The 16,844-nt window shown below is 38.8% G+C and overlaps 1 protein-coding gene across 4 annotated transcripts in view; it reads right to left on the bottom strand.

The window, feature by feature from the left end:
- kif5a (kinesin family member 5A) overlaps window positions 1-16,844 on the bottom strand; it is a 74,802-nt gene that overhangs the window by 9,015 nt on the left and 48,943 nt on the right. Inside the window, exons 17-24 of one of the 4 annotated variants that reach the window (XM_031895597.1) lie at window positions 16,395-16,512; window positions 15,014-15,078; window positions 13,671-13,780; window positions 12,015-12,116; window positions 10,480-10,540; window positions 8,405-8,476; window positions 7,842-7,946; window positions 5,639-5,659 (exon numbers count right to left, since the gene is read on the bottom strand). In XM_031895597.1, the coding sequence (XP_031751457.1) occupies window positions 5,639-5,659; window positions 7,842-7,946; window positions 8,405-8,476; window positions 10,480-10,540; window positions 12,015-12,116; window positions 13,671-13,780; window positions 15,014-15,078; window positions 16,395-16,512 (654 nt within the window). 4 annotated transcript variants of the gene reach the window in all.

Raw genomic sequence — 16,844 nt, 5'->3', positions numbered from 1 at the left:
TTTGATCGGGCACCATAGAAGGCGCCTGACCAAAATCTCCCTTCAGCGCTGAATCGGCAGAAGGAGGTAGAAATCCTATTGTTTCTACCTCCTTACCTGCCGATTCAGCCCTGAATGGTGTGTGGCGGATCTGACAAAGATCGCCACGTGTATGGCCAGCTTAAGAAGGGACCTGACAGGCCGAGCCTGACCTGCCCTAATGAAGTGGCAGCACTGGGGAGCCCAGCTGTAATGCACAAATGACAGGTACCCATGCATCTCTACTAAAAACCTAACAATTTATTTCTACAGAAAACTAGTCAAGTTTACTGTGGCTCCCATGCTGGATAAAGGCATATAAACCAGGTAAATAATGTTACATTAAGTTACCGTTTTCCACGGTTTAAATCTGACTCTATCACAAGCCCATGATTTGTGATGTACAACTGCCAGACAGCATAACCGAGTTGTTGGCAGTGCAAACATTGACAAATAACATAAATATATCAAATTTATATTTCAAAATCCATAAGAAAAAAAAAGATTTATTGATTATCTGCTACAGTTTACATTTTATAGCTATGACAGTTCCCCTCAAATTATCTGTTAGATACACAGGCAGGTTGTGTGTGACTTATGCCTTATCATATGGCTACAGGCTTCAAGTTCTCACGGAGCAACCTGTAATTGAAATGAAATCTTGGTGACAATCACTCCCCCAGGGTGAGGACTGAGATGGATATAATTTCAGAATCCAACAGAGAGGACTATTCATTAAAGTGCATAATACTGATAACAAGGTGCATAATACTGATAACCGGCTAGAATGTAAATCGCCGGTGGGATGGCATACGCACCGCCGCGATTTGCCGAAAGTTGCCTTGAGAGGAAACTTTGGTGACTTCGGCAAATCGTAGCACCGCGTATGCCATTAGTCGCATGCGACAACAGAGATTTGTCGCGGCGCAACTTATATCCCCGTGTGTCACAGCCCTGAGACTAGATATGATATTTTTAACTGCTGCATTATATACAATATTGTCTTTGGCAACAAAATATTCACAGATCAATGGGGTTATATGGAAAGCACTGATCTTGATTCAGTTAAGTAAAATGTGACAAAGGCTACATAAGAAGTGCTAATTCTTTCATAACAAAAAAAATGCAGAATGCAATTTTATCTGGCAATTGAAATTTCTAAGAAAACGGTTAAATGACTGCTGTAGCAACATATTCATCAGAGAAGTATAGGAACACTGACATAATTGTGTTGGCTACATACACCGTGCACGCGTGATACCCTCCGTATGACATGCAAGCAGAGAAGTGTCTGGATGCTCAAAGCAACAAGCAAGGGATGCCAGTGAAACGCAGTTTGTGATGGGCTGAAATATGTCACACAGTCAGAAATATATTTCATTTTACTGTTACTGAAGTACAGATACTCTGAGGTGATACAATAGACTTTAATTTATTATTCTCAGACGCGTAACCATCCCATTCAGCACATGCTGGCAGGCTATGCATAAGGCCCATCAGTATCAGGTTACCATCATCCTGGCCCAGTCAGTAGTATCATAATCTACCCACAACAATCAGCTCAGGCCCAGATTAAGAATAAGGATCACTCCATATATTTAGAATGAATTATGGTGCAAGAAAAGTATATATCATTGTATCAAAGTAGCAGCATGGCAACTGATTTGTGAATCCCAACAAAATAGGTCACAAGCCACTGTAATAAAGACTTTAACTTGCTCTTGCATAGTTTTTCAAACCCCTTGCTTAGTTTTCAATACTGTGTAGGCCATGCATGAAAACCACCCAGGGCTACACACAAAGATCAGCAGCTTGGATTTTACTGCAACTGCACTAGCCGGGATTTCTTAATTCTATTATCTCCATCCATGGAAGACACCAAAAAATACATATCCCCATCCTTTTTAAGAAATACAGTGCTTCCATTTAGCTACTGTAACTGTAAAGTTACCCTGAAAGACCAATTTCCAGGTATCTGACCAAATGGGCCAATACTTCTGCTGCATATCACAGTTCAATTTAACTCATAATTCACCAGCTGATCACAATGTGGAATTCTGGCACTATCCCTATTATAATTGTTCAGGCTGCAGATTATCTGATCTTCACATGCAAGTTACAGAGGGGAATTTGTAATTACTAATTGTCTTACGTGGACATAAAATATACGATTCTTCAGACTGGGAGAAAACCATGATGGTCTGTCTCTGATTTATAAAACCGAGTATAGTCTTCCAAAAAGCCTGTGTCAAAGTAAATTTCCAGAACACATGCAAACAAGAGGCAACCTTGGATAAAATGTCAATTCAGGATGGGTATGTTCAGGCTAATCTCGCTGGAGTATAGTACACTTATTAAAAAAACTTTTGTTTGAGGCACTTATAGGAAGGAATTTCTTCTGGTGTCATGCTATTTACCCTGATATCTACCAGTTGGGTTTTTTTTACAAGAAAGTAGCTGTACAGGTTGGAAACTAATTTAAATGATAAACTGATCCACATATTGTTTTCCTTGCTGGGTTGGGTTCCTTGGGGAGCTACTAAGGGCATTCAGGGGCACAGGTCTTAAATGTAAATGGGCTGGTAAGGAAGCACACCGTATAAGGTGCAGCATTTCTAATTCTCTATTGAGCTTTATTTCTCAGTTAAAAAAGCAACACTGACTGTCTGAAAAGAATCAACTATGAAACTCATGATGTGGGATTTGACCATATTACTGATTGCAGTTTCAAAGCAATAGAGCTGTAAATCTCATTACCCTTAATCCCTCTTAGAGACCTTCATACCAAATAAATCCTTCTTGTACATCTAGGCCAAACTGGCAGCTTAACAAAGTTTACAAGAATACAGAACACAAAGACTAAAAAGAGATAAAAGGAAGGTAAAAGTCAAATCTGACACCTAAAATTGGTGTAAAGAAAAAGATGGATTGTTGTATTGTTAGTTAAAAAGGTGTTATTGAATGATAAAGGGGGCATAATGATCAGACTCTAGTTGGTTCCTGGCATCGCACTGACAAACAGGTGGTAATTGCCATATTACAGCTTAGAACCTGAGAATGAAGAGGTTTTTTTTTCTAAAGGGACATATATCCACTCAGTGTTCTTATTCTCACTGTTGATCAGTTGTGACTGTTGTGATGTTTTACAGGAGATGATTCAGCAGTGCAAGAGAGCAACATTCAACACCACTGCATTACTCTGTTTCTTCTCAACAGGTAGGAAAAGGAAGCAGATTTGGGGGCACTGATGCAGTTAGGGGAGGGGGGGCAGAAATGCTTTTATTTACATGAGATTTGAGTGCACTTTTAATACAGTATTTTGTTTCTATATTGCTGGAGCACCATAACCTATTGTATGTATAGATGGACTTCCTAACTTTTTTCAGTGTTTTGCAGGCTTTTGTGATTTTGGAGGTTGCTTAGACACAGATTTTGCAGTTATTATACTCAATAGAGGGTAACACAGGGTATAATTTTACTTAAAGAGCAAACTTAAAAAGCTTTTTTTTTCTTTCAAAAAGTTACTTTCAAAATGTGTTTTGAAGGAAATTACTAAAATACGAGCTGTTAGGTTTTTTTGACCTTGCAAAATTACCTGCCTGCTTATACTAAAGAACTCAGAATTATTCACAGTTTCACAAACTCATTTAAAATAATTGGTTGTCAGTGTGTATTTTAACAATGCAAGAGCGCTTAAAAGGGACAGGCTGACATTCAACCAAATCTTTCCGTAAGAATAAGGATCAGTAATTTGTCAGTTGATTCATATTATATAGCTTTAAATCCAACAGGTTATGGAAAATATTAAAACAAATGGACCCAATGGGAGTTTGGCAGGCATTAAGGCTTTATCATCATTTTCAGACAATCTTCCAGTAAAAGTGCAATACTTCCACATTCTGTATTCAAAATGCATGTAGGGAATGAACAAAGAGCATAAATAGGCTTCTTCCAAATACAAGTAAGAAAATGTGGAGGGTTTGCCCATGGTGAAGATACTTGGGATGATTATTGGGTGAACATAAGTAAAAGGGTATCTAGAGAGCTGTATGAGCAAAAATCAGAGAAATCAGAAGAGATCAGAATAAGGCTTTCCAAAAATTAATTTGTTGACCAATGTATTATTTATAGTTTGGAGGAACCTGACTGCCCAAAATGTGTTATTGGTTCCCCTGGAAGAAATACAAGTTGTTACCTAACATATCAGTTTATGCAGTAAAGTGAAACACACTTCTATATATGAACGGCCATGTCTGACTGTCACATTCAAGCAGTTTGCTGTTTAAAGCCGAATAACAGTACAGAACCGGTAGAGTGCCTACCAAGTAACGTCAATCATCATGCCACTTGTTACTCGAACAACGTGTAACAGCATTGACCGTTTATGGAATTTAAATGATAATGTGCCCAGTGATGACATGCAAAAGGAAGAAGAGATCCAAAATGGAAAAGCACAAGAAGTATGGATAAAGATATGAAATGATGTGTATTACAAAGAGCCAAACGCTGTATAAAAACAGCAGTTACAGCCTCATTTACACATAAGGGCTTTCAGCCCTAGGAAAAACACTTCCTCTGCATAAACTGTTCTGGGAAATACGGGTCTATGAGTTCCTCCATTCCCACTCTAGAACTTAAAGAAAGTTATTTATTAAAACTGCAATATAAGCAGTTCCAAACTAAAATTATGTTTTTAACCTTAATAAGCAGAAATAATGCTCTGAGACTGAATTAAAATGATCTATGAGTAGGCCTGGACAGGGTTTCTCAGTAGGCTATGACATTTCAAGTACAGAGGCACTAACAGCCCCCTACAGGCCGAGTAATCAGTATCTACGGCAATTTATAGCATCTCCTCTTGTGTCTGTCAGAATCTATAGATTGGCAGTCTCGACCTGCCTATGAGCTGGATATTTGCTATAATTATGTATTTATCTTGTGTTGGCTTATTCTTACCTTTTACTATTTAACCCCCTTAGCTGCCAATGAAGCAGTGGACTCTTGTAATTATGGGGGTGTTGCCTGAAACACGGTAAAGTGAAATGTGGAGGTAAGTATAGTTATAACCATATTTCCATAAACTTGTGAAGGGGCCTAAACAAATGTGGACCCACAAAGGGGCTTGTGGACAAAATCTAAAAACCTCTGGTTTGGCCTTGAATAATGAGGGATCCCACAAATCCTAATCATTATCAGTAATAGAGGGAAAAATAGGGAGTTCCTGAAGGATGATCATGATGCTGGCTAAATGGTATCCATCTACTCTTTTTATAGTTCTATGATTTGAAAAGCAAGCTGAGCTCTGCGGTAATATGCTGCATCCAGTAGCACGTGTCAGCACTTTTCTAGAGCTGCCACCTTGACTCCAGATCAGCTGCAGAGCATCACCAAGTCATGGTTGTGTTTATAATTTCCTTGCTTTGTAAACTACATTGATCTCTAACACAGTGTTATAGTCACTCCCTTTCTGCTTAAGCAATGTATTTCTTCAGTTCATGCTACAGGTGACTGCGGAGTGTTTAGGATGAGCTGGATGAGAAATGGAACTAAAGGGACTGGTGAGGCATGATCAGCAGAACTGGAGTTAGGCAGACATCTCTGCGTTAGTATCATTCAGTACCTTTGATACCCAGTCATCCAGCTAAATGGAAGGCAGCAGGGAGGGAATGTGGGATACAAATGGGAATCATTGAATATAGATTGCTTGTTATAGTTAATTGGATGTGCAAAGCTGGAAAAAAGCTGAATGTGAAACATGTATAAATATGAATGTAGAATAGAATTTTGCTAAAATAAAGTGAAGCCAGAGACTGGAATAATGAAAGATAAAGGAAGAAACACTGTAGTTCAAGATTTAATTTAGGGGGCTCTTAAAGACTCAAACCCATAAGAATTAAAGAGAAAAATTAATTCTCAACACCTAGGTTCCTGTTCCACCCTTAAATCTAAACGCTGAAAAAGGAAAAATACATTGATATATATACAATGTTGTAATCGATTTCCACAACAGCTATATGGTATGAAGAGCTTCAAAATAATTGAAAGTGCCAAAGTATTCTCTGTTAATAGCAATGGAACAATACTGTCTAGCAGTGAGCACTAGGGGTGTATTTCTATCTAGGAATGCCTTGTTCAAGGAAAGCGATATAAGTGGTCTATGAACAAGAATGTCAGCACTGCAAAAAATACATAGGACAGGCAACTGTTCCTAAAAACAGCATACAAGATATGAAACATATAAAGAATATACAAGCACTTGCATATACCTAGGAGGTATAAATACGAGGTAGGATATTACACACTTTATCTGATTGTATGCAATACTATGTTACTTTATTACTTGTTGTTAATACTTGCATTTGTGCTTTGGTATATACATAATTAGCATACTGCGTTTCTTTTTTCTGTAGATAGGGCATAATATTGACAGCATATAACTAAGGGCAGAAGTGCCCAAAATGTGTCAGCCCAGTCCTGGCACATGCTCATCCAATTCATCCTGGTCCAAGACTCATGTACTTAAAGCATTTTGAATAAAGCTGCTGAATTTTAAAGAATCTGGTATTTTGTTTCACTTGAAATTTCCTCAGAATTTCTTTAGAAACTAATGCTAGCTGCTCTTGGTGGTACCTTACAATAAGCAGACTGAATAAGCAGTTATTAAGAAAGAAGGGATGGGTGGGATTAGAAGACTTTCTAGCCATTAAAGTAAAGGTGGGCATACACTGGCCAATCCTTCACAGTATATGACTGATCAGTCTGTGGGTCTAACAGACAGATACCATATGAGCGGTCATATACAATTATGGCTACCTTCCATTATTCTGTTCCTTAGGCCAACAGCCTGAATGGTTGAAACTGGAGGAAGCGATGAGGCGCTGCAGATCAGAACAAGTCAAACATGGGAGCATATTATAATAAACAGTAACAATTCTTGTAATTAATAAATGCTGAAAATTCCTCAGTTTAGTATTTAATAAATCTGCTTCATAATCTATAATCAGTAGTATTTGGTAATTAAGCTTCTAAAATTGGTATTTAGCAGCATCAACAGTTGTAAACTATGCTCATAATATGCTTATGATCAAAAAAGCAAGAAAATAGACTCATCTGATGGTTAGTGGGTATTACATATAGCTCATTATAGGCAAATAATTGAAGATGAACTGGCACATTAGCTGAAAGCATGACAATGACAAAGTACTCTACATGACAGAGTGGCCATCTATCTACACATACTGACTGCCTATAAATGCATGCAGGCATTATTTTTCATCTGCTATGTGTTAACTTAGTAGTTACTAAATACATGAAAATAGCAAACTGCCTTGTTTGAAGCACAGTTTTACCCCAAGGCAATTGTAGTCTATGGTGTATTGGTCTACGTGTTTATATCCATGTCTGGTTTTAATCTATGAATTAAAAAAGCAAATTTTATCAAAGTAAGAAACTGTTGTTTAAATCAAGAATCCATTCGCAAAAGATGAAAGTTAAGAACCATAATTTCCACAAAAAAGTTAGAATAATGTTCCCTGTATGGCACCTGCAGGTTATACTGGCTTTCTTCTGCAGTTCTCAACTGCGCAGAACAAAAAAACAGTAAAACATGGCAAAAGCAGACAAAACAGATTGCCAGGCACCAAAAAGGTTTGCAGTGAAGAACAATATGAGAACAAATACTATGCAGTTACAGAGACATCACCATTGATCACTGTCATAAAAAAGCAGCATAACCTGAATGGAAACACAGCATAAAGTAAAGCTCTGTGTTGCCACTTCCATGTATTCAATGTGGAGCCAAGAGCACAGGATGGAGTACCTACCTGTTTGTGAACCTTTGTAAGCTGTTCCAGGTTGTTCTCAAGAAAGGAAATCTTCTGTTTCTGTGAGTGTATCCCCCCACTGTCCTCGGGTTCCATTTCAGCACTCTGGACAATCACAAGCACAACAAAAAATGTAGCACTGAGATGCTGTATCACCAGGCTCTCCACTATAAAGGGGGTCAGATACCTGGGCTGTTGACCAATAATTGCCAATCACCACAACACTCAAGACTATTTATGGATATTTGTTTTATGGGTGGGTCGATGCACAGTTGTGGTTGGAGCTTCAATGCCATAGATTTCTTATTCTGCGCTGCCAATGTGCAAAGGCTGTTGTAGGATACTAGGGGTTTGCCAAAGGCTGAACTGTCACTGAATAACCATCAGACAATGATATTGTACATCTATTCTTCCTGTACAACTAAGCTTCCAAATAAATACAGGAACTTGCTCCAGGAATGATAATATTTGGCATTCTAATCACTGGCACAGTGCAAATACCAGGGCACATTTTCAGCATACTGTATGCTATATCAGTAATGAGCTACTAGAGGACAGCTTACTTTCTTGACTCGAGATGTGACGTCTTGAACAAAAAGCTTCCGAAGGTTGTGGAGGGTCTGGAGTTCACGGGCCTAAAATTTAATAGAACGAAGGGATGACAGAATGAAAAGAGATAAGGAAACAAAATATAAAAGGTATGCCAAGAAATGGATCTTCCAAAAATATCAAAGGAAAACTATAACCCCAAAATGAATACTTAAAGAACAGATTGATATCATAATAAAGGACACGTAAACCCTACATTTTCCTATCATGTATATAAGTTGGGCACATTTCCCCTACCAAAACCACACCATTTGTACTGCATATATCCCCTCTATTTGCCAGCACCATCACATTTTTCTAAAGCAAATAGCAGCTATCACGAGGTGGCCATTTTCCATCTTCATTTTACATCTTCAGTGATATTTACATCTACAAAGAGTACATGTGTCAACTGGGAAAGGCCTTTCATGGGCTTAGACACAGAAGGAAAATGGAACAGCTTTAAAACATTGCTTTGCAGGTATATGAATAAAGGTGTTAGTGTTGAGGTTGGTAAGAAAAAACGTGCTTTTACAGCATTCAAGTTAGCTGGGACAGCAGAAACTTTCATCAGGTACAAGGAAGCAAATAAAGCATGCAAAAAAGCTATCAGGCAAGCTAAAATAGAGATGGAAAGGGATATTGCAGCTAGGAGTAAAAAGAATCCAAAATTATTTTTTAATTATGCGAATAGTAAAAAAATGAAGCAAGAAGGGGTGGGAACCTTATTATCAAGGGGGGGTACGTTGGTTGATGAGAACGGGGAAAAAGCTGAAATTTTGAACTCTTATTTTTCATCTGTCTATACATCTGAGGAGCCAGCTAATGAAGGCTTCTCTTTTAATATGCCCAGTTCTAGTAATTTAGTTAACGACGCATGGGTCACTCAGGAGGAAATTCAAAAGCAACTTTTTTTTAGACATATAAAGGTAAACAAAGGTCCAGGACCGGATCGGATTCATCCCAGGGTATTAAAAGAGTTATCGCTGTGATTGCCAAGCCTCTTCACTTAATTTTTCAGGATTCGTTGAGGTCTGGCATGGTGCCGAGAGACTGGCGAATTGCTAATGTGGTTATTTAAAAAGGGATCCCGTTCTCAGCCTGAAAACTATAGGCCTGTTAGTCTGACATCAGTAGTAGGAAAGCTTTTGGAAGGGGTAATAAGGGATAAGGTACTTGAATACATTGCAGTTTACAATACTATAAGTTTGTGCCAGCATGGTTTTATGTGTAACAGATCTTGCCAGACATATTTAGTTGCCTTTTATGAGGAGGAAAGCAGGAACCTCAATGCTGGAATGGCAGTTGGACTTTGCAAAAGCGTTTGATACAGTACCTCACAGAAGGTTAATGATCAAACTGAGGAATATTGGCCTAGAACATAATATTTGTAATTGGATAGAGAACTGGCTGAAGGATAGATTACAAAGAGTGGTGGTAAATGGAACATTTTCTAATTGGCCCAGTGTTGTTAGAGGAGTACCGCAGGGTCAGTCCTTGGGCCTTTGCTTTTTAACTTGTTTATTAATGACCTGGAGGTGGGCATAGAAAGCACTGTTTCTATTTTTGCTGACGACACTAAATTGTGCAAAACTACTGCCAGCTGGCCAGCTATTCTGCCTACCCCTAGTTATTACCCTATAAAAAAAAAGGAATAAAGCCAAGAAAATGGATGGAGTTTATAAGTTTTGCAACTCTGCTGCGGTGCGTGTGCTCATTTGTTCAAAACAGTCTTCACATCTGATCCACTCCTATCATGTCCCATTATCCTAAAAACTCACCCTTGATCTGCCCAAACCCCACCTCTCCCCTGCAAGCCCCATCGCAACCCACAAATCACACCTTTTTGGCTCTTGATACCCCCTCTGCCACAAGGCGTCCCCCTGATGGTGGCCCTGGACAATCTTTACCTTGTTTAATAACTTATTTAAGTAAACCTAGAGAGTTTGGAATTAGCATCTTGGTTAAACTGCAAATGTGTGGGATACCTAACAATTTCAAGTGACTTCATAGCAGAAAAGAAAAAATCCCAAGGCATGGTAATACTTACGACTGTCTCCTCCAACCCTTTAAGATCCTGTTTGGATTGTTCGTGTTTCTCGTACAGAAATCTACAGAAGAAAGTCAGTTTCAGAGATGGAATCCATAACTTTCAATAACATGAGTTGTGAGTGAAGGAGACTGGGGAGGTTTTTCCATGTTGGATGTTCTTTCAGCTACATGTGACATCTGGCTAAGTTCAGTATAAAATATTTGTTGATTTGAAACAGGAAGAGTATATTTTCTAAATCTTCTAACTGGCTTTCATGTGGCCCTTTATTTTGTACCCTGTGCAGCTTAGGGAGATATGGAAAGATACATGGCTACTTTAAAGAAGTATTTACTCCAATAATATATTAATGCCTGCATGAAGGGGGTGAGCAGAGTTTATTACCTAAGAAATGATTATAAAATGATGCACAGCAATGGAATACAGAGGGAGTACATTTTAAAAAGTCCAAAAATGTGACAAAGAGCATAAAACCACCCCTACATGCTTAAAGGGGTTGTTGACCTTCAATGTCCAAATCTTATTAAACCACTAACAATGCTCTCAGCACGTTAGAAAATCCATCCACTGGAACTGCTACTTTTTATACCTGTTAAATCAGTCCTTCTTCTGTCTCTTTGATCCGTTTTCTGAAGTGATGGGTGTGGCCTATTTTGGGATAATTCTGAGGTGATTATGTCTTCAACTGCACATATTTGTAAACTAAGTATATGGCAAAGATTGTTCTAATAATGTGAACTGTTAGATTTGTGAACGTTGTACAAAGGTGAACAACCCTTGATGTAAATCACCTAAAATCACTCCTGCAACAAAAGTTGCCTTGAAAAGTGTTCTGCTGTGTTCAGAGGCAACTATCACCTGACAAGTTCTTGCACAACTCTTGTAGGCGCATGCAAGTCTATGGGGGCTACTCAGATGTTTGGAACGCCTAAAACCACCCTTGTGCCATTGTCTTAAGGTAATGCCACATAGACATATTCATCTACACTACCTGTAGTGCTTGACATCACTGGTAAGATTTGCTGGTTGCTCCCAGAACAGTTATTCTTGACCAAAAATGTGCAATCTGTAATGAGGCAGTTGCCGGTGCAATGTGACTCATCGAGCTTCCGACTGATATCAACTGGAAGCTACTCAAAACTCCTAAGGTCTCAAGGTGCCATGGTCCTTTCAGACTCACTCCTGCACTCTATCCTTAGCACTTCTTTCAAATGAAGTGGAATGCTGTGCACAGTACATTGTGCCTTGGGCTCCAAAGAAAGCGCAACCGGCAATCTGTAAAGCTCGGTTTCTGATGATGTTTGCAAGGTTGTCATCAGTTCGCTAGTGTATATGACTTCACTTCCATTCTGTCCAATAAACTACTTACTGATAAATATGTACAGTTTGTCACATTTTCCTATATAGAGTATAGAGTATCCCTCTGTTAGCATTTCCAGCTCTTGACACCAGAAAATGTTTGTGCTTTGGCCCTGCCTTGTCCCCTTTCTGGGAGGCCAAACAGTTATAACAAAAGTGGATTATAGGGGACTCACGTCAGCTCCTGCAGCTTGTGGCTCTTCTCATGTTCCTCGCTCTTCAGCTTCTCGTAATCAGCTCTAAGCTTTTCCAGCTCCAGCTGCAGCTTCTGATTCAGACTGACCAGCAAAAAAGCAGTAAAAATAGTCAATTTTGTACCAAGGTTTTTGGCAGTATTCACTTTGGGTGCCTGTGGGGGTTTGTGTGCAGGTAGGTGTTGGCACAGTCATTTAATTTATTAGTGGGCAGTTTACCCCATTGTTCATAAGTTACATAAGTTAAATAAATGAGATTTTTCAACATCATTTTATTTGTTTAATGAGATAAATCCATGTGTTTGTTATTATTTTAACTATCCAGTGCAAAAAAAATAAATAAATGCACTTTCATTTTCCAGCTTTCAGATTTTGTTATATTGAAAGGGGGTAAAAATACTTTATCAGATTTGGTGGGACCAGACAGTGTGCCACACTGTGTAATTAAATGCTGGGGTTCATACTGTATCATGAAATGCTGGGGGCACACAGTCATGAAACACTGGGGGCCACACTGTGTCATAGCATGCTGAGGGACACACAGTGCCATCAAAGGCTAGGGTTTTTGCTTTTAACGTAGGTGTGATAATGGCCGTATTGGTGGGTAAGTCAGTGGGTAGGGCCTTATTTCCATTTGGCCACTGGGCATGGCTTATTTTTCTGGTGCGTGCATATTTTTTTAACTTCTGGCCCAGACTATGTGCTAAATATCATTTCATAATCATTTTCATAGTTAAAGCAAATACATGTATAGTTCTGTTCTGTAACAAACTGGGTACTGAGGCAGAAGTTCAGTTGCTGCTAAGAACAAAATAGTTCAGGAAAATATGCAAATGTAATTTAGAATTTCTTTAAATAGAGTAGAAGTTTCTGTTTCTGTTATTTATTTTGTGTATTGGTTTCCCACATATTTTATATGATTTAATCCTTTGCTCTATACATGTTCTACTTAAATACTTCCTTAAATCTCTGCTTTATATTTTTTAAGGGTCTGCCGCTGTGTATTCTCTGCACTACAGTTTTTCATAAGCCTGGTTAAACCCCTTCCTACTGAGGTTCAGCACATAACACTTTTTGGCTCTTTTCCAGTGTTGATACTATACATACTAAGGGGCAGCAGGGGGTTTACTGGACAGGACTGGACTGGGTCCTGCCAACATTATCTGCATGAGTTTGTATGTTCTTTCCATACTAATGTGGGTTTCCTCTGCATTCTCTCTGCCTGCTGGCCGTGAATCAACCCTGTGTGGCATTAGCCTAAATTTTCCTCCCTCTCTCCAAAAACATTCAGGCAGGTTAAATCTGATCCTGATAAGATGTCAGCTATCACATGATTTCTCTTAATGTTTCAGTCTTATGTACTAAGCATCACTATTCCTATTTGTAAATTGTAAATGTAACGGGTGGAGTTTGTTTATGTTTTGTCACCACGGTTTTGTGGTTTATTTTTTTTTCCATGGGGACATAAAAGGGCAGGTGTGACATTCTCCCAAGAAACAAACTGTTTAGGAAATGATACATTGCCTTTAACATGTAGACCTGTTGTGCTCTGATCTGATGATCCAGTGTCAGTGCCTGCTCAGTTGATCAATTCGCTATACCTGATTACTAAGAAAAGTTTCAGTAAATCCTTCTTACTCTTTGAGCTCATCAATGATCTTCTGTTTCTCGTTAATTTCATCCCTGAGACGAGCCAGTTGTTTGTGATGGGCCTCTCGGTGGCTCTCCATCTGCATCTCCAGGACCTTCTAAGACAAATGAACATGACTAAGGGGGAGATTTATTAACAGTCGAGTTAAATTTGAGTTATGGTTCAAAAACTCGAATGTCTGGTATTTATTAAGTGCAAAAACACGAATGTAAAACGTCACCATCTAAAAGCTTGCGAGTTTCTAAAAAAGTCAATGGGAGTTGTCCTAGGCAAAGTCAAGACATATTTTCAATTCGAGATATTCGACTTTTTGAGTAGTATTTTAGTTTGTGAACCTCAAAATTTGAGGTAGTAGATTTTTTTATCGCACAAGCTTACGACATTAATAAATAAGCGAGCATTATAAACAAACTTGAATTCACAAAATCAAAGATTGATAAATAAGCCCATACGTTTCAGCACTACACGCCACTCTATGCAAGTGACTGGCAGTAAACTATAAATGCACAAAACCATAGGAGGTCTGTATTTGTCTCCCTCATTTAACTGCATGTATTATTGCAGATACTATACTATTTCATGATCTATACAGAACAGATACAGGCAACAAAAACAGAAAAAAAATACATTCGTTGAAATTATTGTTTTTTTTGGATTAAGCACCTTAATTATTGCAGCCGTTTGCATACTAATGCATCTGGTTAAAGGGGAAGTTAAATGCAAAAATTTGTTAGGCATAGTGAATGCCCTGTTCTCTGGTACAGGCCTGGCAATCTGTTTATTCTGACAAATGCCAGAGGGGCTGCTGTAAGATGCCATAGACAGTCACTATTTATTGGACTGGTGGGGGCTGTTTGTGCCTCTGTGTACTTGAAATGCCAGGGACTATTTTGAATCCCAGTCTGAACCAGCTTTGACAGGATCGCATACTGCAATTAAATTGCTGCTACAAATACACATGTCACCAGCCAGCTAAAATGTATATTTTATTACATTATGTTATTATTTCATTGCTTGTACTTGTATTTATTTGAACAACTGTGCTAGCTGCAAAAAATAACAGAAAAGCTGAAAAAACATTCAGACCCAGAAATCCAGGAGCAAGAGCAGAGGGGGAAATGCTTCTCCTTGGTGATTTTACCATCCCCATGCAACACCAAGGTCACACAAAACCCACAGGAATTTCACTTGCAGCTTTTTGCTTTGATTTACACTCAGGGGACTTTGATTCATTTCCCACATTACTGATTTACTACTAAGATTTATAAATAAATGATAAGGGGATGGCTATGTCATGCACTGCAAAATAAGCCACAAAAAGGATTCTGACCTTGACTTCATACGCTTCCATCGCATCCTGCTCCTTATCCTTTATTGCCACTTCAGTTACATTTTCTGGCAAGTGAAAAAAGAAAATGCAGATGAATATAGACTCCCTAAATGGACATCAAAGAATTTCATCTGCCTTTATGAATGTTGTGCGCAGGAAAATGAACTTAGGAGATTTGGAGCCATTTGCTACAATCAGATTCAAGTCAAAATGAGCAGAATATGTTAAAGTTACTGCATTTCTCACCACATTTCAAATGAAATGAATTGTTATCAAAAAGAAAATGGGCAAGGTGTGGCTTGAATTTCCCCAAATTATGGCACTGGACCCTCTTGAGGGGGACTGGACCATCTTGAGAGGGGAATCAGCCTAAAGGCCAGTTAGGGTTGGATTTGGGAGAATTTCTATATTCTCTACCTGGTGTGAGATTAAAGGCTATGTCACAAGTGGCATTTTATTCATTCATGTTCAAAAAACGTCTTTGTGCACAGGGACAGGTAGATGTTAGTCATGTCAATGCAACCATTACTGAGGTGTATGTATATTTTTGCCTTTTCTTGGCCTTTAATGGGTACTCAAGTGCAGCTGTAAAGTACAGGATTTCCCCCCAGAAAATGTTTCTGGCAACCCCATTTTTGAAGTGCTTTTGAAGAAGGAATGTGCACATAGCTGGGTCATGTGATTAACGTTTGGAAATGTTATGATATATGTGTATTCTATATGTAGCACAGGTACCAAAAAGAGCACCCCTTACATATGAAATTAATATTACCTCCACGCAGGGACTGAGGGGGTTCTTTTGTGTTTTTTAAAGGAGAAGGAAAGGCAAAATCTATTAAGCACACTATTAAAAAGTACTACTATTGCTGTGTAAAATCGCTATTCGCTCTAATAAAAATTACAAAGATACACATGCTAGATACATGCTTGTTTCAGTGAACGGCGCCGCCATCTTATCAGCATGTCTGAATGGGCTGAAATACAAGCCGGCCCCTGCTCCGTTAGAAAGTTTCTGCAGCTCCACAAATTCCCCCTCCATAAACAATCTCCCTGGCAGCAGCAGCCCACCCTCCCCCTGCTTGTAAAAAAAAACGGAGCTCTCTGCTGTGCACTGAGCATGTCTGTGTCCGGACAATCTGTGTTCAGTGAGACAGGAAGCTGCACAGGCTTAGAGCAGGTACTGTATTTACTGACAAGACTTTTCCATGTCAGAGCCAGATTAAGCAACAGCACGGTGAGTTCAGGAAATATGTTAAGGACTGTGTTAAGGCTAAGTTATTGAGCTCATGTTGTTTTTAGACTTTCCTTCTCCTTTAAACAAGTTGCCTTTAAAAATGCTCATCATACACAGTTGTGCAACTATGGCACTTTTGTACTTTACCTTGCACCTGCATCTTAGCCAACTCCTCACTCAGTGCATCATAGGACTCCTCCAGCTGCCGCTTCTTCAACTCAACACTGTGCATGTACTCTGTCAGGGACCTGATCTTTGCTTCATGCTGTTTAAATGAATTGATAGAACAGGTTAAGATTCTAGAAAACATTCCAACTGAGTCAGAACTACAGCAGCTTTCATGTGCCCTTCCACAACCACCAGCCTTATTGCCAATTCTCTTTAATTTCCAAAATAAACAAGTTGCCTTTTTTATACCTGGAGTTACATAGTTACATAGGGTTGAAAAAAAACCAGAGTCCATCAAGTTCAACCCATCCAAGTAAACCCAGCACCCACAACCCACACCTACCAATCTATATACTCACATACATAAACTATACATACAATCACTAATACTAACTGTAGATATTAGTATCACAATAGCCTTGGATATTC

Source organism: Xenopus tropicalis, chromosome 2, assembly GCF_000004195.4.
Source record: "Xenopus tropicalis strain Nigerian chromosome 2, UCB_Xtro_10.0, whole genome shotgun sequence".
NCBI lineage: Eukaryota > Metazoa > Chordata > Amphibia > Anura > Pipidae > Xenopus > Xenopus tropicalis.
Note: the sequence above shows the minus strand (reverse complement) of the source record. Positions and strands in the feature narration are given on the sequence as shown.